Source organism: Barbus barbus (genome assembly GCF_936440315.1).
Source record: "Barbus barbus genome assembly, chromosome: 21".
In the NCBI taxonomy this organism is placed as follows: Eukaryota; Metazoa; Chordata; class Actinopteri; order Cypriniformes; family Cyprinidae; genus Barbus; species Barbus barbus.
The window spans coordinates 21,437,103-21,460,711 of NC_136749.1; the positions used below are offsets into that span (position 1 = coordinate 21,437,103).

Here is a 23,609-nt window from a genome sequence, read left to right on the forward strand (position 1 = left end):
CAATTTTTATATAAGCTGTTTTTAATGTATTTTCTATGGGAAATTCTTTGTTACCAATCATTAGGAAATGTTTAAATCAAGTTTAAAAGATAGATTTATATGCTTTTACAATGTGGCAACAAAAATTAAATCTCAATTTTATTTAAAATATAGTGTAAAAACTGCAGCATAAAATAAAAAATCTAGCATAAAATAACCTGTTGCTGAATAGGAGTGGAGAAAAAGCAAATATAGTTTTGTTATATATATATATATATATATATATATATATATATATATATATATATATATATATACACACCAAACATATACTTTTAATAATGGACCTCTGAGGTGTGAAAGGCCAAAATTACTATCAAGTGATAAAGAAATTTGACTAGCTAACATGGGATTTGTACCTGTGATGCTTGAAAAAACATCATCAGATACCACAGGTGTTCATGAAATGCACACATGACAATCAGATGATAAAGCATCTTTTATCCGGCTTTTAAAGTGGCAAATAAAGCCCATCAAATACTGCAATGCAACAGAAATGGACTGTAAATGTAAACTTAAAGAAATGCTTTGAAAAATCTCGAGCCCAGGATTCACCTGTACACGCAAAGCTGCACAATTTTTAAACAAATCCACTCAAAGAACATGAGTCAGTCCGATAAATAGTTACAAGTGAAAAGAAGAAGATTGCCGGTGTTCATTTTGGTCCCTTCCTCCTCACTTCTGACAGTTTTGCCTCCATTCCCGTTTCGCAGCGCCGTTATAAAAAGACTATTAACTGCGCTCGCTCAAAAGCATTGAGTGAGAGGATAAAGGTCAGGGTGTAATCCACCGCAAGCTTTAGAATGCCATCACGTCTGCCCCTTGTTAATGTACTTCCTTTGCTTTAAGCACACAGGGCCACTGTTAGCACTTGAGACTTACACCTTCAGACGTAAAAGATTTCCAGCAGACGTTAAGTATATATACAAGTGAGAGGAAAAAAGACAACAGCCACAACAAGATAGGAAAGCCACTGTGGGGCAACGTCGCCCAACTCTCCTGTCAATCTCTTCTTGAGACATATGGCACCATATATAGTAATAAGCTCCACCTCCAAATGATACAAGAACCAATCCTCAGAGAAGAGTACCCATGAGGGACACACATATCGCTAAACGTTGGTGAAACAGCGTTGAAGAGGCATCGGCGTCTTGATAGGCAGTTGATGGAAAGCTGTCTGCTGGTTGAATCTGTGTGTGCATGCATGTGTGTGTGTGTTTGTCCTTCGGGCACGGCAGGTGCCCGACTCCTTTTAAGAGCCACGGTAAAGACGCCCGACTCTCAGATCCACTGCACTGCACATGAAGAGATCTTCTCCAAGTGATGTTTATTTCTGCTCTTCAGTCCAGCCAGCCAGAGAGAAACAGGCAGGTGTAAAATAAAGCTGCCGTTTTTAGAAACGGCCCACTATCTCTGCGAGCAGAGCTAAACCAACCACACCACACCAAGCCAGGCTCTGGAATCGCTCACAGTTCTAAGGAAAATATGCTGAAAATATCCTAAACCGAAAAAACAGCCATGACACAGAAAGGTGAACATATTTAGATGTTTGGGGTAAAAAGTCAGAAAGCTCTACTCCGCAATTTTTTTTTGTACCGTATTCTTCCTTCGGCTTTATGATCTGGGTTAGACAACAGAAAGAAGGTAAGAAGGTAAGCAGCGGTGATTGGGGGTGTGAGAGTGAGCCTGCCGGTGGTCCTGCTCCATGCAGTGAGGTCAGCATGGCGTGATTGGGGGTGGGGATTCCGCTATCTGACCTCCAAGCAGTCCAAATACTCCAGAACCAGCTCATAACAGAAACGATACTGCTCCTGCAGCACACAGACAGAGAGAAATCAGAGAATTAGGGCAAAAATTTGATTACCGTATTTCACTACCGTTTGGGGTCAGCATATCTACGTCTTTACGTCTTTCAGTCAGAAATCATTAATGAATAAAATTTTATTCTAATTGCACAAGGTTTTATTTTATTGGTAGACAATTTTGTTAGCATCTAAATTCCACATTACATTTATATTTAGTCATTTAGCAGACACTTTTATCCAAAGCGACTTGAGGACAATAGAAGCAATGAAAAACAATAAAAGATCAATAATATGTAAATACTGTGACAAGTCTCGGATAGTTTAATGCAGTACACATAGTAGGGTTTTTTAAAATAATAAATAAAAAAAACAAATAGTGACACAAAAAAAGAATAGAGAAAGCTAGTATTAGAGGGTAATTTTTTAATAAATAGGAAAAGCCGAAAGAACAGAAAAAGAATAGAGAATGGTAGTGTTAGAGGGTCATTATTTATAATAAATAAAAATAAAACAAGTAGATGCAATAGAAAAAGAATAGAGAATGGTAGTGTTAGAGGGACCGTTTTATTTATTTATTTATTTTTTTATTAAAAAACAAATAGTAAAATAAAAATAGAATAGAGAGTGCAAGTGTTACAGTGTCAAGATTTTCTTTTTTTTATTAATACGTTAAGTTTTTATACATGAAAATACTAAGCCACTTTTCTTTCTTTCCATCATATTTGGGGCTCTCTGGCATCCAAAAGATTAAAACCCCTGCTACCTTCTCATTGGGCCCAAGGAATAGTGAGTGGGCCTGTGAATTTTCTGGATAAGACCTGGTCTACAGTACAGACTGTAGCAAAACTGATGCTTCTGCCAATTGTTCATTTACGTCAAAGGCAAGATTCCTTTTGTGATTCCTCCCATTTTTTGCAACAAATAATCTCCTTATTCTGTCTCTGAATAGATCTGTTATAGTACAATTCCACTGGTACTGAACTTTTGTACCCACCAGTGTCTCCACCATGTTGGGCTTAGCGTTACGAAGGGTCTTGACGGCATAGAAGACGTCCACCATGTTCTGGTACTGGATCATCTCCATCAGGATGTTGCTGGCACAGTACGTTCCGCTGCGGCCACCGCCGTTCCTAGACAGACAAGAATACAACAAACCCGGCTGTCATGAGCAAAAAAGAGAAACAGATCTGGCTGTGCTGCATACTGATATTCAGTCTACAACAGAAATTTCACATATTCAGTTAATATGAAACCAGCCTGCATGAGAGGCATACAAAGAGCCGTTTGAAGATCCGCCGAGGTCTTCTGCTATATATGCGTATGGCACGACGGCGGCAGCTAGATGAGGCAATGGTGAGATAATCAATCGCAGTCAGTGCTTTGGCAGCTCTGGATTTAGCGCTGAGAAAGGCCTGCGCTGTTCTGTATTAAAGCATAATTGATTTCATCTCCATAATCTCTTCTCTCTGCCTGTGGTTGGTAACACTGTGTGACAGTTTTGAGTGATGTGCTTCTAGGCGGTGATGGGAAGCGAATTCGTGCCTGGGGTTCCAGATGAGGCGGCTCGGTGGGCAGGAGGGGAAACGAAGCCGTGGGGGAAGTGAAGTGTGCGGTTAAAAGGATAATGACCATGTTAACACCTAGGCTAAGATCAGCAAGTCTGGGTATGAGTGAAGTCCCTGTTTAGAAAATTATTTTATTTGAGAGCCGGTTTGTTTGTTTAATTGTTCATGTCAGAATATTGTTCATGATTTGTTTGCAAAGGTACACAGAAATATATTATGCATATAATATCTCTTATCTGGCTCACTGGCAAACAGAGATATGGGTCACGGCACACACAGATAACACTGTGAGAAGACAAGGATTAAGTGTGCCGTTCAAGGGCACAACGGCCGTCACAAGGAGGTTCAACAATATGCAAGGCAGGAACGTGACCTGATGGACAGTCCACGTGCTCTTATGAAATGCCCTGTGACATTAATCTGTAGCCAATCATAGTTTTTGCGTCATTTTCAGATCACACAAATGGTAAATATTACAAAATGGAATATTTCTCTCATCACTTCTCGTGTTTAGTCTTTCATCTTTTAATTTTTGTCGTTCAGTGTAACCGCTCTTTGATTAGTTCATTTATTTCTGCTCTTTAGTGTTATTACAATGCTTTTATCTTTCACTTCTGTTCTCTTATATTCTTATGGCAGGATGGTGCACCATTCAAAACTGAAACATCGCCCACTACTGAAGCAAATGTATACCATCATTCAAAAGTTTGGAGTCTCTAGGATTTTTAATGTTTGAACGTTTCTTATGTTAATCAAGGCTGCATTTATTTAAAGTACTGTAAATTTATTTAAAATACAGTAAAAACAGTAATATTGTGAAATATTATCATTTAAAATAAATTGCAATAATATCAATTGTAATAATATTTTTCTATTTCAATATACCTTGAAAGTTAATTTATTTAATATATATATACATATATACATATATATATATACATATATATATATATATATATATATATATATATATATACATATATATATATATATATATATATATACATATATATATATATATATATATATATATATATATATATATATATATATATATATAGTGTAATATATTAAATTTAAATATATATATATATATATTTAAATTTAATATATTACTATGGTCTTCAGTGTCACATGATCCTTCAGAAATCATTCTAATATGTTGATTTATTATCAATGTTGGAAACAGTTGTGCTGCTTAATATGTTTTTGGAACTTGATGAATAAAAAGTAAAAAAAGAACAGAATTTTTCAAAATAGAAATCTTTTGTAACAATATGTCTTTACTATCACTTTTTATCAATTTAACATATACTTGCTGAATAAAAGTATTCATTTCTTTAAAAAAACTAAATAAAAATCTGACCCCTGTCTTTTGAATGTACTGTAAACTCCAGTAAATACCACTTTCTGTAGCTCCAATTCTACTTCATGTTGGATGTGGCCACTTCAATTTACATTCACACTAAATTAAATGACAATCCTTTATTTGCGTATAAATAATAAGATAAAATCTCAATTTGGGAAGTGTTTAAAACACACTGGCTCATGGATCTTCCACTACCTGTATTACTGATGAAGAGTGCTGGTGCACCTGCTAGACCAGACATACATCTCACCGTGCAATTGTTTGCATTATTTGCTTGGGGAAACATCAATCAATGACACGCTGCAGGGGACACATGGTGGAAGTAAAAGATGTAGTTAAGCAAGCAGGACTGCACCATTAAGCTTTTTTTGTATAATTTGTCTGTATCTGATTAGCAGTGCATAAAGCTTATGATAGATTACAACACACAGTTGCAGGTGTGTACTACTGTGCAGCAGAAATCTATAGACAGAATGTCAAACCAAACCACTAACAAAGAAATACGCTCAAAAAGAGCAACTGTTTGTTCAGTTTAGCTAATTAAAAGCAGCTAATGCAACACAATTCTTGATCACGTTGTCACAACCTAATTTAATTGTGTGAAAATTAAGTTAACTTAATTTGCATTAAGACAATGGGGAAAAAAAAGTTTGTAGACAATGTATTTAACTTTAAGATTATAACAAATCAAATGAAAACAATTAAGAGACATTGTTCAAAATGAAATTCAGCAGGCTGTAAATTAATAAAACAAATTAGTTTGTGTGTGGGATGTGTTACAATACTACTTACAGGCAGTGGACTACTGTACGACCTTCCCCACACTCCCTCTGCCACTTCTGCACACTGGCTAGCAGGTTGAGGAAGGCCTTTTTGGAGTCAGGCACGTCACGATACGCAGACCAGCGCAGAAACTGGAACTGGCATACGACCAGCTGACCCTCCTGCAGCTTCACATGGATGAGATGGGGAAAAGGAAAGGTCACGATCAGTAATGCATCACCAGCTGTGCATTTGGGCTTTTTTATTAATTTGTACAGTAGCGTAGGACTGTTCTCCATGCTGAGGTCTCAGCAGTGCCAAGCCAGCAGTGTCTAGGTTGTGATGAATGAGTCTGCTGGGAAAGAGTTTCACTCAGGTGGGGAAGAAACACTGTAAGGCTGGCCCTGATACATGCCTGCTTTGGCTTGAAACACAGGTGGAATTAATATAGAGCCCTGAGGCACACCCCAAAACTGCCCTCAGGGTTGCTGGGCAGGAAGTGAGTGCACTGACCATAGATGAGCGACACACTTTAACAAGTTTGACATAATGATTTTTCTGCCAAAATGTTCTTCCAATTTGTAAACAATTGATAGGACATACATAGATGCCAGAAGAAGTTAAATTAGGGTGTATTATGAAGTTATATTTGAATTGTACATTTTTAATGCTAATAATGCTCATTGAATCTCATTCATGTTCAATTTGAATATGGTCCCTTTAGACACATTTTGTTGTTATGTATATCGTAACTGAAATGAAATGTGACTGTCTGATATACAAAATAGACAATGTAATTTTCCAGTAAAAAAACTAACATAATTGAAATTTTTTAAACATAAACCAGGAATTACACAGGTCATGCACCTCACTAATAATTTTAAGTTCCCAGAATGTTCCGGAAACATTAGTTTTTGGTTCCCCAAAGATGACAATTTAAAAATCAATTCAATAATCATTGATTATCCAGGAAAAAGAATGTTTAGGTTTGGAAATGTACCAACATTCTCCTAAATATCCTTTACCCTGCTGTACATCGATAATCAGCCTACAAACCATGTCTTCGGTTTTATCTATTGTTTATTCAATCATTAAAATTAACCAAGCGCATCAAACATAATATGGAGGATTTAAACTAATATGCAAGATTAAATTTTTCCATTAACATGTTAGATTTCCTGGATAATCACAGCGCATGAATGCCCATATTTATAACCATTTTTAAAACACAAGTCTCTTTAGCAGACATACAACAAAGCAGAAAGTGCACCGTTTAAAAGCAGAAGCGTAAAAAAACAGTAACACATTCTCTACCACATAATCTAAGTAGTAGAGATGTCACATTTGAATAACACATGTACCCTTCCGCACACCCCCTTAATTCCATCTACTGCGCTGGAAATGCCTTTCTCCCCACTCAATAGCCTTAGTTTCTAACACTCCACAGACATGCTGCATCCCAAAGCATTAAAACACTGTGACATCTGTCAAAAGTACATCGAGCTGAGAGAAAAATGCATGCGTCTATTAGGCAAAGAGCACTGCTATAAAACATTCGCAGAGCAACACAGAACAAAATTAGCCCTTACAATAATGACAAGCTGGGGCAAATTGAAAGTGGTAAAAATGACCTTCTGTGGCACGCTCATTAATGTATATTTCATATCTGCAGGCTTATGAAAACTTATTTCAGCATCTGTCCTTGCCTACGAAAGTGCCGCCATATGAAGTGTCATGTGCTGATGGTATGAAAATGGATATTTTGAAATAGCTTTTCTTCTGTTCTTTAATTGCTCTTGTAGCTTTGGCTGACTAAATATATTGGACTGACAAACCCTATTTATTATACCACTTTATCTTGTAGTCTATTAAACCGTGATCTGAATGTAACATGGCATAATAGCCAACAGAGTAATATAAAAGGCCTCAGAACGCTTTCAAAGCTTTTTAAATATTGCATAAAAGTCTCAATTTCCGCACTTTTCAAACTTGTGGAATTAAGCTGACGGTTAAATGCCACAACATAATGATCAACTGGTTCCAAGGTATAAAAAATGCATTATCGCTGAATATTATTAAAACCCTGTGGTGGTTACTCAAGGAATTCTCCCAGGAAATTACACTGGAATCTACTTCGCATTTTTAGAAAGAAAATTAAGAGGCTCATTTGCACAGCTGGATGACTTTTTACGTTATGTTTACCTTTAGAGGCCCAAAAGGATAAAGTGAGTAAACTTTATTTCTAAAAAAATGCTTCTGTATGGAGTAATTTTGCATAATTGCTCAATTAAAGCAATTTTCTGAAGTGAGTAAAAATGATGATTAAGTGATTAACTTTCTGTTAACTTAAGGGTATATTAAGGGTCTGCTAGGGTTGCAATATAATGAGGTAATGTGAGAGAAAAAAAAACATATGTAAGAAAGTAAATTATCATTGATGGGACTCACTCTTGTTACGTTTTTGACCCGGAAAAGCCGTGTGATGATGTCCTCATCTGCAGACATGGACAGAAACTCCACTTGCATAGGACCATACTGCTGAAGACCTGGTTCAGGCCAGTACTGCACACAAGGCTGGAAAGATAGAAGAAAACAGAATGAGACATAGGAATTAACATAAAGAAGATATATAGACAAAAATGTTATATGCCATAATTTAGCATTATAAGATCACGATGACTTTTTTCAAGGTCATGCTTCTTTCATGAGTGTTTTAATAATTTTCCTGCTTCATGGAATGTTTAAAGAAAAAACAGAAGAAAAGGGAAATGGATTCTGGAGGAAAAGTGGTTCTGAAGAGGAAAAAGTGGGAAGTTGTTTTAGAAGGAATGGGATTGAGGAATAGTGGTTGATGCAGGAGTGGGGTCCTGAAAGAATCTAGAACAAAAAAATCTACCGAAAGAAAAAGGATTCTACAGTGACAGGTGTTCTGAGGGGAACTGGAGTTCTGAGATGCTCAGGCCCTAGCCTGGCCTGTGTCCGATAGCTTATCAGGATTCTCGGCCCGAGTCATACCCGAGCCAGTCTTTTTTACCCCTTCTCCCAAAACAGCTTATACTACTGTTTCAGCTATTAAAATAGTTCCGTTTTGCATGAAATGGCAAAGCGATTGTATTTCGTTTTTTTATTTTATTAAGTTAATTTAGCAAAACAAAAATTTAGCGCGATCATTTTTAATGGAACATTTTAAAATACGCCTTCGTTTTTGCACATAAAGGTAAGAATAATACATTGTTTGGAACTGTAAAGGGTGTACTTTTATTTGTGTGCACTCACAATAACAACAAAATGTGCTTTTATAAAATAAAGAAAAAAGAACGATGCGCTTTCTGCAGTTTCGGTTTTGAGCAGGAAACACAGCGAATACTTGCCTCACTAACATGATAAATATATCTATAGAAAGCTTTGAATTACTACTTTAAAATGAAAATTCAAATTGAAAACAAAAACTCTTTCATTATAAAATCCCTAAAGATGCATTTCTCTTTAAAGGTGCATCCAATGAGAAGATGGCGAGTCAGGATCAAATGCATGGATGATCCAAAAATGCAGGTTTTCCCGAAGCATTGTGAACTTAGTAACTCCCCACGCTCCAACTTCTTCCTGATGCTCTGTATGCTAATGCGTGCGTATATGCGTTGCGTATTGGGTAGGCGATGCAGACCTCTAGTTCTAAGGAAAAAAAGTTCTGCATGGGAAAATGCAAAAAGTTTCTAGAGGCAAATGGGTTCTGGAAAGAAGAGGCTTCTGAAGTAAGTATATTTTACAGTAAAGCTGCTGAAATTATGATGATCAAAGCAGGACAGTCAGAGGCCAACCCCCATAATCTAAAAAAAACCCATAAGTATTTCAATCTAAGAACGTGATATGAAATAAATGAGATTCACCATTTTTATCATTCGATCGAACCAATATTTTGACTCATCTGTATTTGGAATATGTTGCAGCCTTAGAATTCACCGTCCATACATAAACTCTGTAGCCTTACAAAACCGAACTGAGCTGAAATTAAATGGGTGGAGATGGTGAGAATAGGCGAGAAAAAGGAAGAACATTAATGACAGCGAAGCAAGTGAGGTGATAAATATTAATACTTATGGACTGCAGAGAGCAATCATGTGAACGAAGAAGAGGGAGAGACGTTAATCCACCACAGAGAGAAAAAGGAACAGATCGAATGCGAGAGTGACACTGAGTAACTGCCGGCATGTTAGCGCACGTCAGGGTTTTCAGAGAGCTGTGATCGAGAAGAGCACCGGAACGCCACTCCGCAAACTCAAAGGGAAGCTGTATGTAAATGAGACTTGACTATAGGCTTATGAATATAGAACATTTCACAGGGAGATTAAGAGAAGCTGGGGACAAAATAGCTTAAACAACTTCAAAGGACATGTGATGATGTGAATGCAAAAACGCAACCGATAAAGATGTATTTTGAAGAAAAACTCCCAAAGTTCTCTTGGGTGCTGTTTTTAGTGGAACTTCTGGTGATTTCACTTACCCAGGCAGAGTTTGATTGGTTCAGCTGATTCAGCATGACCACAGAGGTACAGCCGTAGTCAAACACCAGCCTCCAGAAGTCAGAGGTCGTGCCGGGCAGCGGGTGAGGGGTTACAATGAAGGCAGCAGGCCGGTGGAAACTATCCATCAGTGCCGCATTAATGTAGTTGTTACTTTCTCCCTCAGTGGTCACCAGGAAGGCGAGGGCCCTGTCAGGTGGGAGAACGTCCATGCTGCGGTTCTTCTCCCGGTTTCGTGGTAACAAGGCAATGCTGCACTCCTCGACATCCAGATGAGGAGTCACAGAGTTTAGCGTCTGAGGGAAACAGAAAAGGAACACTGATGTTTGAGGATAGGATTTGCAGCATTTTGTAGTATTTTTTTTCTTTGCTTGAGACTTCATTGACAACTTCAGTGAGGTCAGTGGGTGTATTATTGTTATGCATCTAAAGTATATGACATCAAAAAGCTGCAGAAGTTCAGAACGAGACATTTTTGTTTTGCCTAAAGATAAAACTATTAAAAAAAAAATTGTAACTGAACATTTTTAGTAATTTGTAAAATGAAAAACAACAAAACAAACAAACAAACAAACAAACAACAACAACAAAGACTACACAAAATTTGAGATTACATTTTAAATAAAAAATAAATAAATAAATTAAATAAAAATAAACTTAGATATGCTGGCAACTAAAATAACTGGAGTATTAAAATGACTAAAACGGAAAAATAAATGTACAGTAAGCTATAAATAAAAGGAATGGCCCCGTGTTGCCGCAGGCATCATTCGTTGGAGTCAAAAAGATTATTTAAATGTCCTCTGAATGTCTAGCCACACATTTATTCAACAGTATAGACTATTAATCTATGGGCAGTGGGTATATATATTTATATCTCAACTGCAGTTTGATTTAGATTAATTGGAATGTACAATGAAAAAACAAATTTTTTGAAAATTGTTAAAAATGGAGCTGTTTATATATATACTATGCTATATATAGATATACTATGCTATATATATATATATATATATATACTATGATATATATATATATATATATATATATATATATATATATATATATATATATATATATAGATATATGAAAATCACATATAATTAAAAACAATCTAATGAAAACTTAAACTGTATAATATATAGTATATAAATAATACTATAATACTGTTTCAAATGCCGTTTTGGACTGGGGAAGACATTGGGTTCTGGGAGAACATCAAGCCATTTTATCTCAAAAGACTAAATTTGATTCTTCAAGATATGATAAGAGACGAAAAGCATAAAAAAATAAATAATAAAAAAAAAATCAGCACAAAAATTATGGAAGCCTGTTTCTGCTTCAGAGTAAACAAACAAACTAACTAACTAACAGACTAATAAACTAATAAATAAATAGTGTCACATTTAGAGATATAAAGTAATTAAAAGTTATAGAATATTAAAGTTCTTGGTTTTTCCGCACAAAACAGGAATATTTGTAATAACAAAATGAAAAAGCTAAAGAAAGAAAGAAAGAAAGAAAAAGAAATTGAGTAGAAAACAAAAGTGATTCCTGCTGGCACACTGGTGATTATGAAGATTTTCATTATGCATTAATAGTATTGTGCATCTGGTGACCGCAGATGCGCCCCGACTCCAACAACAGCTTTTGAAACCAGCTTTAACATGCATTAAATCTCACTCGTCTAAACTATTACTGCTATTACCAAACAAAAATGCAAATCAACAACCAACATCATACATAATAAATACAGTTTCTATGAGCTCTTCAAAGTCAGGAAAAACCATGACACATGCACTGTTCTGCCTGTGCAAACAAAAGGTAAAGAGATCTGCTATTCTCCACTATACCCAAAGGAACTTCTAACAACAATTTAACAGAAAAGATAATGTCTACGTAAACATCAACAATATTTATGTACAAAACCCATTACAATATCCTCCATCAGCACCTAATAACTATAGCACAATCTACACTCTGCAATCCAAAGCTGCCTTCCTGTACTTCCATTTCAAAGCCTCAGCAAAAATATTTCCAATAATGAATGCATTATAATTCACCTGGAAAGTAAAGTCAGAAAACTGCAATGTAGAGGTAAGTGCAGGAGAGCAAGGATAGTTCTGCCTGCCTTCCCCTGAATCAATAAAAGTATTCTCAGCAACACATATGGAGTGGTACATCTTTTATTAAATAACCTTCACCGGCCTTTCACTCCCTGAGGATCTGCGGCAAAGTGAAACACGGCTGACTACTGTTCCCAACGGGCAAGCAATGCAAGGTATTTCTTCTATTACACTTTTTGGACTACTACCTTTATTATTTACATTCGAAAGTCTACTAAAGCAATTAAACTTCTGTAATCAATAGCCTCCTACTGAAGAACCTTCACCCAAGATGCCCACGTTTCCAGTGTATACAAATGAAATGAAAGATTCTGAGTTCTTAAAGAGTTTCCAACATTGTCATTTATTACATCTCAGTTTTCTCATTGCTATGTGTGTAGGTGTACATACGCTACGGAATAGCCCCGTGTTGCCGCAGGCATCATTCGTTGGAGTCGAAAAGATTATTTAAATGTCCGCTGAATGTCTAGCCACACATTTATTCAACAGTATAGATTATTAATCTACGGGCAGTGGCTATGTCACACTTTGTGCAGCTCAGAGTCTTGTCTGGCTGCTGCCATCAACCTTGCTTCGCTCCATTGAACACATTTAGCATTTATAGAACTTCATAGGAAGTTATTTATGTAGAGGAATCTGAAAAATGTAATTTCCCTTGATCTTTTGAAATAAGTTTAATTTATGATGTAAACAACTTTAACTTTCAATGCACAAACTTTCTGCCCTGTTCAGGTCATTTATTGAAACTAAGCTGCAAAAACAGCCTCCAAGAGTATTATAATTATGCTATAGCCTTTGTTTGGAATATAACTAAAAAGAGTAAGATATGGGGAAAGTTTGTTGCCAAACAAGTGATGTTCATTTATAACAAGGTACCTAAACATTTCTGTTCAACATTGACTGTATAGCATGTTTCACTTTGCAAAGAGACTGATATTGAAGAATGGGCTGTACAACCTGCGAGTAAGGCAGATGTCTCTAACACTAGGTGTCATGTAGGACATTTCAGGTGACAAGCAATTTGTCTGTCACCACTGACTGTGAAACTGCTTCGCAATGTGACACAACCAAAACCAATGTTAAAATGTACAGTCGTGTGGGATTTTGCACCAATGAGATCTCACAATCAAGACCTTGGGGAGAAATTATAAAACAATATATTATTTTATATTGTTGACAAAGACCTGGAACTCCTCTCGTAGCTGTGAAGAGTTGCTCTGAGAATCCACCCTCAGCATCTCTTTGTAAGCCAGGGCGAACTCGTTTACCGGGATGGCCGTCTCCCCACACAGACACGCCTCCAGGATGGCATCATGAATAAATATGTACTGCTCCTGTTATATAGAGAGAGAAAGCAAAGACATAACTACAAATGGCTTGCTGTAGACTTGACTGAAAATGATCATGTCTGAGTGGGTGAGGCATCCGCTCTGTTATTACTCCATCCAGTTTAACGCATTCATGTGAATTTGCTGTTGTGTGCATGATAGGCAAGACATTAATGCATTAATCAGCCAATCACAATGACAAGGAGGCTTTCTGCAAATTTTTTTACCTTTATTTCGAAATGAGCTCAAGCGAGGCCTCCCTTGGAAGCATTTTCTGCTGGCGTTACAACAAATTTCATCTATTATTTCATAATATTTGCTTTCATTTAGTTTATTTTTCTCAACTGGATTTTTGGAGGAGGCACTGTCTTCCATCTGAGAAAACACCCTTGATAGATCAAGTAAGAAAAGATTAGACAAGGAACGTGGAGAATAGAAAAGAGTGGAATGGAGGAGAAGTGAGAATGCATGCGAGACAAAGGACAATCCAGAGTAAACAGACGTCGATAACAGAATTTGTTTAACCCCAATGTTTCAATATAAACAAAACATTGTGGCATGTTCCAAAGTGCACTGCGTGTGTGTACATCACCCTACATAAACCCTTGCCGATGGATTTAATTAAAGCATCTGGTAAATAATTACTAATGTTTTAAACAGTCAAATGACTGTGGGATTTACATAATAAAGTTTGGATATGCAAATTTCGGAACATCTAAGCAAAGGCACTTGCCTCCGCAGAGCGGAAAACTGCAACAGAGATGATTATTTGCATTTCACACCTATCAATACACACTTTTCACTGAATTCCAAGGCTAAACATTTTGCATATTCATAGCGACTCCTACAGAGCTTATGACTATGCAAATAAAAGAGACATCATGTAATAAGTCTCCTACAATAGCTGGTTAAAGTGAATTATGGGGAAACGTGAGAGTCCGCACCTCTGTTTGGATCATGTTGATACGGCGAGAGCAGAGGGTCTTCACACAGTTGTAGATGTCCACCACTCCTTCACACTCCGCCATGTCCAGCATTACATCCAGCACGATATAGCAGCCTGTCCTGCCTGCTCCCACACTGAAGAGGAAGAGCGAAAGACAGATAGCAAGATGTTCCTCAAAAATAATGAATTTGCTTTTTCTTTGATGGACATGAACTAAAGCTCAAGCTGGTGATTTTTTTAGGCAGCTGCCACAAGTCCTGCTTGACATAGAAGGATGTGAGCATTCAAAGTCTCATGTAACAGCTGACATAAAAAAACCAACAAAAAGTACCAAAAATTATTACCATGGTTTTTTGACAGGGTACAATGGTAAAACCAGATTTTTGGACATGTATCAAGGTCACATCAAGTTTTTGAACAAGTAACACAATAGTCCCACTGTATGCTTGGAGTTACCTTGGAGTATTTGAAGGAAAGTTAGCACAAGCGCAGTTTTCAAGCAAAACATTTCACAAGAAGTTCCTTTGGTTTTATGTTACATAAACGTATATATTTATATTCAGGTATATATTCACACAGATACCTTTCAAAAGTTTGTGGTAAGTTTTAAGTACTTAAGGTAGGTAACTAAGTAGTTTTATTCAGGGAGTACGCAATAAATTGATCAAAAGAGTCAGTAAAGACATTTATAATGTTATTCTATTCATTAAAGAATCCTAAAAAAAGTATTGCGCTTTACACAAAACTATTACGCAGCACAAGTGTTTTTAACATTGATATATATAATACAACAATCAATAAAACAATATATTTACAATCTTACTTCAGCACCAAATCAGCATATTAGAATGATTTCTGAAAGATCATGTGACACTTTAGACTGGAGTAATGGCTGCTGAAAATGCTGCCATAAATTACATTTTAAATTATATTCAAACAGAAAACAGTTGTTTTATATTGTAATAATGTTTCACAGTATCATTGTTTTTACAGGATTTGTGATCAAATAAATGCAGCATTGGTGAGATTTTGAAAAGGCATATTTATACCTTCCTGGCTGACAAACATTAGCAGTTCTAATATGATGAAATACAGAGCTCCTTACCTGCAGTGGACCACCACAGGCCCTGCGTCGAGTGGCGTGGAGGATTTGACCCGCCGGATGAAGGCTAACAGACCCGTGGCATGGTATGGGACTCCATGCTCAGGCCAAGATGTAAAGTGAAACTGACACACTTCATGTTTGGCGGAGTATCCTCTCTGAAAGACAAACAGGCTCCACAATTACAATTAATATGTACCAAAAATAATATAATTTTTTTGTTGTTGTTGTTGCCATGTTAATTAGAGGAACACTGAGATATTATTGAAGAAACTTAAAACCAAATTGTCCATACAAGCATCTTGGCATACCACACCACGGCTCCAACATAGATATTTTACTACTATTTTCAATTATTTGAGACAAATCACAACTGAACTGTTTTTTACAGGATGAAAAAGAAAATTCCAATTGGCTCAAATCTGGAGTTTGTATTCCTCATGGCTCAAAGACACCAAGGCAAACTCAGATGAATTAGCAAAAGTGACAGTAAAATAAACACCCAGCTCTGTGGTCCCACTCAGGGGAGGTGCGTACGTCTACCCGACAGGCCACTAAGAGACTTCCTATTACCGCATCCCAATTGCTCATCTGTTTGAATAGACACAAAGAAAGCTTCAGCCCGAAAGCCTGTCTGATGGTTACACCGAGAAACCTTCCTCAACATTCGACAAACACACACAACCACATCATTCCCCCCACAGCCTGTGTTTAATTGACAGGACCGTGGCAAGCGCAAAACTCACATCAAAGGCTGTCAACAGAACTGCGCCTCCACAGGCCAGCAAAGAGGACGATAAGAGAAGACAGGGGGGTGAGGTGGAGGAGGTTAAATTGAGCTAATTTCAGTAAACGCACCCACATTTAGCCCATTGTATCAGAGAGAGGGAGAGATAATGAGAGAAGAGAGAAAGAGATGCTTTAGTTAATGTGCCCGCCATAAAGCGTTCTGAGATGAGGCAGCTCTAATCCTGGAACAGACAGCTCGGTGGGCCTCTGCTGGGTATCAGGCTCTTCTCTCCATTTCATTTAAAGGCCTGTCACTCCAAATTCTCCCCTAACACACACACACACACACAAAATGGGTGCACACATACACACACATAATCCTAGAAAAGAACCAATATGTATCAGCAATGCTCAGTAGATTATTTAAAAATTGTAGTTCATTACTGAATACAAATTACATTCTGAAAATTGTAGTTAGTAACATAATCTATCGCATTCCACATTTGAGGTACTTTTTGATTCCTTTTAGATTACTTTTGACCTAACTCATTCATCATTGAATAGGGTAATCTTATACCATCAACAATATGAAGTGCATTAAACATTACATTACATAAAGATTTCTTGAACTGGGATTTATGAAGGAACTGCAGGGGGTCCGTGAAAAGCTAATAATTAATCTTCAAAATTTTAAATTAAAAATAAAATGAAAACAAGCAAAATAAACCATTAACTAAAAACATTCAATAATTTATTTTATTCTTTATTGCCTTTCAATTTTACCTGTAATTATAGCTGCATGACTAGTGACTGATATTTGTGTGCAATTTTTAGAAAGGAATATTTAAAGATAAAAAAAAAAGATATATTAGGAAGAATCAATTAATTTGCTGCCATTTTGTGAAAATTAAGTTAATCATGTAATCAATAAAAATGTAACTGATTATAAAACAAATTCACATTTTAAAACATAACAGTCGAATTACAAATATTATTTTTTTTTTAATCTGATTACATAACCTAGATTAAATACAATCACTGCACCTCAGCATAGCAATACATATGAGCGATTACTAAATGGCCAGGAATACTTGATTCTAATTGGTCAATCATGGTAGTCTGAGATCAAATCGTTTTGTACCATGATGCTAAACTGTATAGATGATATAAGAAAATTGATTTCCGACGTGGCTGTGATAGGTTCACGTCTCTCATATCAGTCCACTGACGCTTTGTTCTCCCATAACAAAATTATTTCAACTCAAATCAATAATTCATGTCCATTTATTTGGTAAGTAGCCGTGTAATAAGCAGGGTAATGTGAAGTAACGTGATACAAGGCCTAATCACCATGTCTGCATTTATTTTGTGATATTGGCCAGCTGACTTTGTAGATTGCATCATATCAAATGGCAGAGCAAACCACGTTGCTGTGTGAGAAATAAGAGCATGTTGGAGCCGTGGCTTAAAGGTGGTGTGGTGCTCATGCGGGAGATGCAACCCTTCTTCTCCCCATCATTTCCTGTCCTGTCTCTAGAGGAAGAGAAATCATTTCATACCCGCTCCAGGGCAAAAGTTCGCACTGTGTACTCCGCCAGAGTTTCAGTCTTCAGCAGTGTGATCTTAATGTCTCCGTACATCTCTGACTCATCTGGCCAATACTTGCAGCATTTCACCTGAAAGACAAACCAAAATAAACAAACTCAGGTTAGAAAACATTAGAGGTCCACAGCAGCATGATACTAGCGCTGGGTGATATATGATACTGTATATTTCAAATGGTTTTGCTGGCAATATAAAATGAAACAACATCATGAATATTGAGAAGATTTTAATGCACAATTAAGTTTCCTAAAAAGCATGTCATTACATAAGTTTCATGATTGTTACTTGTATTAGTAGGAAAGTGCTAAGACAGATGTTTCGACAGCTTCTCTGATTAAAACTTCAGAAGCAATTTGATTGATTTTCCTGTATCAGTTCAAACTCTCTGCATGTGAACTGATTAAAAAACTTGGATATATATTAGAATGTTTTAATAAAAATACTGGTGCATATAAATGAAAAATATTAAATTTAATTATAGGAATAAATGTAATTAAATGCTACACAGAAAAAAAAAGCCTTGGTTATTTTTAATAATCTTAAGACATTTCAAAGCAAATACATAGAGATGTATACACTGGAAAAAACTAAAAACAACATTTTTATTTGCTATTTCATACTTATATCTTAAACCTTCTGGTCTCTGAGCTTTACAGCAATCAAACTGATGAAGTGAAAGAACTCCCTCCTTCTGTACTGTAAACCAGGTTTATTTCTACACGCCTATTACCGTTACACAAACTGTTAGTTTGCTGTCGGACCTAAGCCATCATCCATTTATCCCTGCTGTTCACAGCTTTTATCATAAAAAGGGAAAGCGTATTTTTCATAATAGAGCCCCAATTTCATAAGAGGGCAGAGACGGGCCGTTAAGAGGACTGCTGGCAGCAGACGCCGTCTCCGAAGCACTGAAGGGGCTGATGCGGGTGTGGAGAGGAAAATGAAAGAGGAAATTATGTCGGGGGAAGAAATAGAGGTGGTTTTTAAAAGGCTGGAACGAGTGGGCCACAAAACAAGGGAGAAGAATGCATTACATGAGTGTGGGAATTATGATACTTCAAATCACATTTTTAGTTTGACAGCAAAACAGACTTATTTATATATTCCAAGCACGTGATAAGTGTACTGTACTGCACGTAACAAATGTATTTTGGTGGTAAAGTGATGGTATCTGATGATAATATTACGGGACATTAATATGTACCTTATTAAATGCAGTAACAATAAAGTATCATATAGTAGTACCATGGATTTCTGGACCAGAGTTATTATTTTCATGTCATAGTAGACATTAAAATTCTACACCATTTTGCCTAAATAAATTAGAAATAAAACACTGAAAACTAAAATCAATCAGAAATGCTACTGTACAAGTGAATTTAGGCATTATATTGTACAGTGGGGAAATGGATATTAATTTTGGGATTGGCTGAAGATTACATTTAAATGTGTAATTAAATTATTATTGTTTTGAAAGATTGACTGTCATATGATGGCTACCATATAAAATAGTAGAAATGAGCATCCTCTTTTAAATATGAAATATCCACCAATACAATAAATAAACAAATATAAAAACCTCTAAATCAGCTGATATATGTACCTGTATGCATAAGTGCTTCCCTACATGACATTGTAAATTTTATGGAACATGAATATGGTAATCATTATGGAAACCATGCTATATATCAGAGAACTATCAGAACATCATGTAAGGATGATTACCATATTCATAGACTTATGGTATTTACACAATACTCCAAAGTCCACATAAACCCTGTATTTTCACAGTGTTAAATGTTATTTTTTGTGCATACAGTAATCACATATAAAATAAATAACATGGTTTTATCAAGAAAAAGTGACCATGACTGATGAATGGAAAATGATTACGTTAAAATCAGTTTACATATTTCCAAGCACACATAAGTGTAACAGACCCACAAATACACAAAGATTTCAAGGTGATGACTGAATGAAATGTGTAGGGTTGCTGTGAATAAGAAGCGTCTTTAGTTGATGGGTTAGTGTGCAGATGAGAAAGGATCTAGAACATACCCTGCCCACCTCCACTAGCTTGGTGATCATGACGATACTAAAGCAGTTTTCTTGCCAAACCATCCTCCAAAAATCATACACTGTCTCCTGCTTGGGCCCTGCAAACAAACAGACAACCACACACATACACATACACACACACACATTCAATGAATGGCAGCCAGTGCTCCAGACGGCGGGTTTAATTTACCAAGTGTCATTGCATGTTATAAGGCAGTTCAGTAATCCAGAGCCTCACACAGAGTAATTCAATAGCAGACATTTCTGGTGAATGGAACAGTTTTTAAACTCAGCAGGATGTGGCTTCTCTGATAGAAAAAGCTAATTTCTCCCATCATTTGAGTCTGCCTCGAAATTCAATTAGGGGGAAAGACAGACAAACCACAAACATGTAATGATTTATTTATGGGAGATCTGAAACGATGAGAGAAGAGGGTGACCTTGTTTTAGTAGAGCTGCGAAAGGGATAGAGGGCGGTTCATGTCTGATGTTTCTCTCACATGCACACACATTGTTTCTTCTGTCATGGTGGGGAATTTCCAATGACTTCTTTGGAAACTAAGCTACAGAAAGCTTTTTGCATGCTGAGAATTTAAGTAATTTTTTAGTATATTCATGAAGAAGGTTTTCTAGTAAGGACAGTTGGCTGGCATCCAAATGTAGGCGATTTCAGGTTTAACACTCGCCATAGAAGAACCTTTTTGTCTAAATGGTTCAATAAAGAACCTTTAACATCTGAAGAACCTTTCTGTTTCACAAAAGCTTCTTTGTGGTGAAAGAAGGTTCATCAGATTATAAAAAGGTAAGGAAGAGATGTTTCTTTAAAGAACCTTTGACTGAATGGTTCTTCGTGGAACCAAAAATGGTTCTTCTATGGCATCACTTGAAGAACCTTTTGAAGTACCTTTTTTTTTTTTTAAAGTGTATGGTCTTTCACTGTTTTACTGTCTTTGAATAGACAGACTGTACATCAATCTACTTAAACAACATATAAACAAATAAATGTAAAATATGGCACCAGATTTACTAAACAGAGCAAATGTGTTTCTATAAAGACCAACACAATCGACCAAGTGGAACAAAAATTAGCGTCGGGGTGCAAACAAGCAGAACAGATGATAATCAGGTGTGAGTAATCTACTAACAACACAAGTGCAAAATGAGTAAAGGGGCGTTCACACAGCACGTTTCATTCCATTGACTTATATTCATGCAAATGCTTCAGATTGGAAACACAAGCCCGTGTGAAAAGTTTTTGCATTTCACTGCGTTCCAAAATTCAAGCTTGGTGAACTCTGACCTGCGAATTCGAGTAGATTGTATGTTTTTACATTTTAGATGCATTATTTATGTGTTGAATTTCAGTTTTTAAAAAGACGCTACAGAGCATGACATCATATCTCGACTGTAACAGCGTCCGAGGAATTTGACTGCCCCTCCTTAGTTACTGTTGCTAAAAGAGAGTTTTAATGCCAAAAAAAGGGTTTACACAGGCGCAAGCTGTTAGTAAATCTGTCCCATAAAAGTTTTCAAATAAAGGATATCCCTGAATGTCCTCACTCTGCAAAAATAATCTATTGAGCTGTATTTTTGTCTTGTTTTCCAGTAAAAATATCCTTAAAAATAAATAAACAAATTTCCTTTAGAAGCAAAATTGCATAAGAATTTAAGATTGGGTTTCATATTGAATTAATTTTTATTTTTCTTACAACTTTGGCAAACTGCTTTTTCTTGTTTTCAATATAAATTGAGTGATGTTTATGGTTGAATGGAGAGAAAAATTGCAAATGCCATAAAACAAATAAAGGGTGTAAAGGTTAACAAATAAATTACTTTCTACAGATGTTCTAATTTTCCAAAACAAGACAAAAAAATTAGGAAAATGATTTTGCAGTAAACATAATCTGTTTGAGCTGAGCCAAGGTCCTGCAGTCATTGTGCTGGTGGTTTTGATGGGGATCTCGGGTAGAAGACAGCAGGTGGTAATCCTGACTCTGCTGCACCATCTCTATTCACACAACTCTATCATTTCTTGGATCAGAACTCATTAGATTCCATCTGGAGGATCTCTGTGTTCTGAAGGTTTCAGTCTCACACACACAAACCCAAAGGCTCAGATTGAAGAGGAAAGAGGCTCTCCCTCCTGGGATTGGACACTGCCAGACTGAACCATATAAACACACACACACACACACATCCATCCACAAGTCTGGGCCAGACAAAGATACTCACCCTGAGTGGCGATGAAGTGGTTGGATCGATGGTAACCCTAAAAGAAAGAAAGAGAGGTGACGTGCTGTGTAAGACATTTGTGTCCTAGAAACGTCACTTGTGTGTAGGCCTATCTCACTCCTCTTAGGAGTACAAATGCTCTTTAGAGATCCAAGGTCTTTAGTTCTAGATGTCCAGTTCAAATGTCTGCTTTGAAAGCTATTATTTTATCAACCCAAATTTATTTGGACTGTGAGCAGAACGGTTTGATAATCTGTGAGTTACTGAGATAAAATAAGGGTCATGTGATCTCAACATGGTGAGTAGTTTCATCAGGTTTATTTCCTATAACAGGAAATGAGGCTCTAAATTAGGATGGCACCAGCTCTGAGCACACAAATCTAGGCTACAACAAACAAAACAAAGCAAAACCTACATGAATCATTCAAACTGATTGACTAAAATGAATCTGACCTCCCAACACTACTTAAGAAATTCTAAGGAAAGCCAGTTTCTATATTGACAACATAACTTACTGCATAACTCAAAAGCTACTTTAGTATGAAAGCTAAAGCAAATTGAAAAAATTTAGTCAAGTTAGTAGGTTTGTTACTCTCCAACACTATTAATAAGTCTGAGGCACAAAGAGCAAACAAACAAAAAGGCACCCTGCTACAAAAAGTAATACTCAATTGCCCAAACATAAAACTCATCATGGAGGACATGAGCTCCCTACACGATTCCTCTATCTGCTCATGTTTGGAATGTACAGGAAGAAAGAAACTCTAGGAACATCTCAAAACATGCAATTTATTCATCAAAGCTAAGCCTTTTCAAAAGACCTACTTGGGGATGCTCCCAAAAAGTGGATCTGTTTTCATTAAGCAGACGTTAGCGGAATTAAAGAAATGTGTTCTTCATTGTTGCTGAACACCGTAGAACACCGCAGACGCCCACTACATTTTAGATCGGGCCAAGCACACTGTACAAACAAACATAGAAACAAATACACTGTAGATGGAAAAAGAAATTGTGGGGGATGTTTGTTCCACGCTGAAAGGATTCTTGGGGTTTGGAGAATACAAGAGATGCAGGGAAAAACATTGGGAAGATAACTGGTCCAAAAGAGCTTTGTTCTGCTGATTCAGTAGTAGCATTCTATTACTTATAGCAGGGGTCTTCAAACATTTTTTAATGTCAGGGACCCTCAAATATGATGATCTCATTGTCAATTATTCCCTACATAAAGGCAGCAACATATTTTCATATATAAAGACTCAGTTATATTGTGTGATAAAAAGTACATTATAAAACAACAGATTAATAATTAAAAATGGATTTAACGTCATCATTAGTAAAAAAGCTAATTATTTGAATATTATATTGAATATGTTAGATGTAAAAACCCCAAAAACATTTTAAAATAAATGTAAATGTGCATATT

At 36.4% G+C, this 23,609-nt stretch overlaps 1 protein-coding gene across 1 annotated transcript in view; it reads right to left on the reverse strand.

The window, feature by feature from the left end:
• Positions 1–1,631: 1,631 nt before the first annotated feature.
• Positions 1,632–23,609, reverse strand: part of LOC306887934 (receptor-type tyrosine-protein phosphatase U-like) — a 198,852-nt gene continuing 176,874 nt past the window's right edge. Inside the window, exons 20-30 of the mRNA XM_079445985.1 lie at positions 22,187–22,223; positions 19,955–20,052; positions 17,851–17,967; positions 15,566–15,720; positions 14,459–14,594; positions 13,371–13,520; positions 10,042–10,356; positions 7,989–8,114; positions 5,571–5,728; positions 2,839–2,974; positions 1,632–1,850 (exon numbers count right to left, since the gene is read on the reverse strand). Of these exons, the coding sequence (XP_079302111.1) occupies positions 1,788–1,850; positions 2,839–2,974; positions 5,571–5,728; positions 7,989–8,114; positions 10,042–10,356; positions 13,371–13,520; positions 14,459–14,594; positions 15,566–15,720; positions 17,851–17,967; positions 19,955–20,052; positions 22,187–22,223 (1,491 nt within the window). The 3' untranslated portion in view covers positions 1,632–1,787. The remainder of the gene's footprint in view (positions 1,851–2,838; positions 2,975–5,570; positions 5,729–7,988; positions 8,115–10,041; positions 10,357–13,370; positions 13,521–14,458; positions 14,595–15,565; positions 15,721–17,850; positions 17,968–19,954; positions 20,053–22,186; positions 22,224–23,609) is intronic.